The sequence below is a fragment of the Egretta garzetta genome, unplaced genomic scaffold (assembly GCF_000687185.1).
Source record: "Egretta garzetta isolate BGI_Z169 unplaced genomic scaffold, ASM68718v1 scaffold287, whole genome shotgun sequence".
In the NCBI taxonomy this organism is placed as follows: Eukaryota; Metazoa; Chordata; class Aves; order Pelecaniformes; family Ardeidae; genus Egretta; species Egretta garzetta.
Window position 1 is genome coordinate 8,831,420 of NW_009260435.1, and position 2,230 is coordinate 8,833,649.

The following is a 2,230-nucleotide window of genomic DNA, read 5'->3' on the forward strand; positions in this document are numbered from 1 at the left end:
CCCCGCGGCTTGTTTCCCTGGCCAGGGCTCCTGGCATTGCCGGGTATGGAGGGCAGAGGCAGTCACGTTTCAGCCCTTGCTGTCAGGCGGTGGGAAGCTGAAATGCTTCGTCCCCCTTTCCCTCACTCAGTTTGGTGCCAGGGTGACACCATGTCAGGACCGCTGTGACAGCGATTGCAGTCCGAGGGCATAGGGACAGGACCCCTGACCAGAGGCCACGGATCAGCTGGCTCCTGGCATGGCGCCGGGCGGCCATGGGTTCAGGCGAGGGGAAGTGATAAGGTCTGAGGTGGCATTACACTTACTATCGTAATAAATATTTATTACAGTTCTTCTGTTCAAGCCTTTTGGCCTTGCTACATAGTGTCTTGCCACCATCCCTTCATTTCAGTGTATTAAACTTCTGCGTTCACAGCATTACGGCAACTGTTCCACCCTGTTTACTGCTCTTTTGCTGTCATCTCTCTGCGTTTTCTGTTCCCGGTTTTCTGTGAGTGTTGTCTGGTTTTAGCCTTGTCCTCTGCCATGTATTTGAATGTCTCCGTTATTTTTGTCCCTCACCCCCACATTGTTTGATTTTGCTGTGTTTCTCCTTCCCAGTCACCCACGAGCCTGTTCCCTTTCTCATCCGTCAGTCTCCCACTCCCCTGCTCATTCACTCGTTTCCTTTCCCAATTTTCTAATGATGCTGCCCCTCCATGCAACAATAGCCCAGCCATCCTGCGCCCATATAGGTAGCTGGGTATCTATATAGCAAGAATAACACAGTTCTATTCCCTAAGTTACGTGGACTGTATATGATTTTAATGAAGAGATTTGCACAGGGCAAATCAGAAGGGCTTAGCTGACTGGAAGTAGAAGGTCTGTGCATAGTTGAAGGATTTCTGCAGAAGTATTAGTTGCAAAACAGAAGAAATACTTGGAGGAGATTAACTTTGAGCACTGAGACATGCAGTGTAATGGGATAAATGGAGGTGAAATGAAAGACAGGACAAATGTGATTAGTGGAAGGCAAAAAATAGAAATATCAATATAGAAAATGAAAGTGCTTAACAGTAGTGTTGATACAAAGATATTGAGACAAAGGGGGAAAAGATCTAGCCTATGAAAAAAGTTACAGAGATGTTGAAAAAATTGTCAGCCAAGAAGTCATACCATTATAATAATTTTTTAAGTTTTTTTACTAATAAGAAGAGCAAGAGGTTAATGATGGCCTTTACAAAAAAAGATGTGCAGAATTTAACCCCATCAGTTATGCTTTTGCTTTGGAGAAACAAGAAGGGGTGAAGTCAATAGTAGAAACTGAACCTCCACAGGGGGAAAGACAGGTTTTGTTAAGAAATAAGTTGTAGATTCCATGAGAAATTAAAGCAAGGCGAAACATGCTCTTTCCAAATAGCAACAATTTTTTTTTTTCAAAAGAAAAGTACTATTTCTTTTTGCAGAACTAAAATATCATCTTAGTAATATTCTTACTGGTTTTAAAGTTCTTGTCCAATATAACTGTAGGATCATAACACCTTAAAAATGCCAAAAGTATTAGCCAGAGGATCTCTGCTAGTTAGATACTGAGGCAACAAAATTACTGGTTGAGATAGAGAGATTAGAGCCACTGGTTTTCTAGCCAGCTTTTAGCTAAGTCTTAATAAACAAAAGAGGGGTAATTTATTATATCATAAATGATTAAATATGATACCAAACACAGCAACACAAGGTTCTTTTTGTTTAGAGCCCTCTGGAACTAACATAAGTATATATTAGTGAGGCATATATTTTGGGTGGTGAGGCACTGGAACCAGTTGCCCAGAGAAGTTGTGGATGCCCCATCCCTGGAAGTGTTCAAGCTTTGAGCAACCTGGTCTAGTGGAAGGCGTCCCTGCCCATGGCAGGGGGGCTGGAACTGGGTGATCTGTAAGGTCCCTTCCAACCCAAACTGTTCTATGATTTGGATTGCAGATTTGCGCGATTTTGTTGGATAAGATCCACAACATGATTTGTGTAATATAATTTATTTTATTGAAATATTTTATCAACTGGATTTAGAATTCAACTACCTGCATTTGAAATAATACGAAGAGATTAGTATGTTTAGATAAGTATTTCTTAGGGAACTTTAAAGTATTTCTCCAGAAAGAGATTTTGTTAACATTCTTGATCCCTTACTCCATTAAGGTTTTATCACTTTAAAGTTGACCCAATGTGACCTTAACAGTTGTGGTTAATTCTCTAA

General features: G+C 41.1%; 1 protein-coding gene across 1 annotated transcript in view; it reads right to left on the bottom strand.

Moving 5' to 3' along the window:
- The window catches only part of TEX9 (testis expressed 9), a 26,587-nt gene extending 25,868 nt beyond the window's left edge, over positions 1-719 (bottom strand). The window contains exon 1 of the mRNA XM_009643845.2: positions 562-719. Coding sequence (XP_009642140.1) covers positions 562-719 — 158 coding nt within the window. The remainder of the gene's footprint in view (positions 1-561) is intronic.
- Between the last annotated feature and the right edge of the window lie 1,511 nt (positions 720-2,230).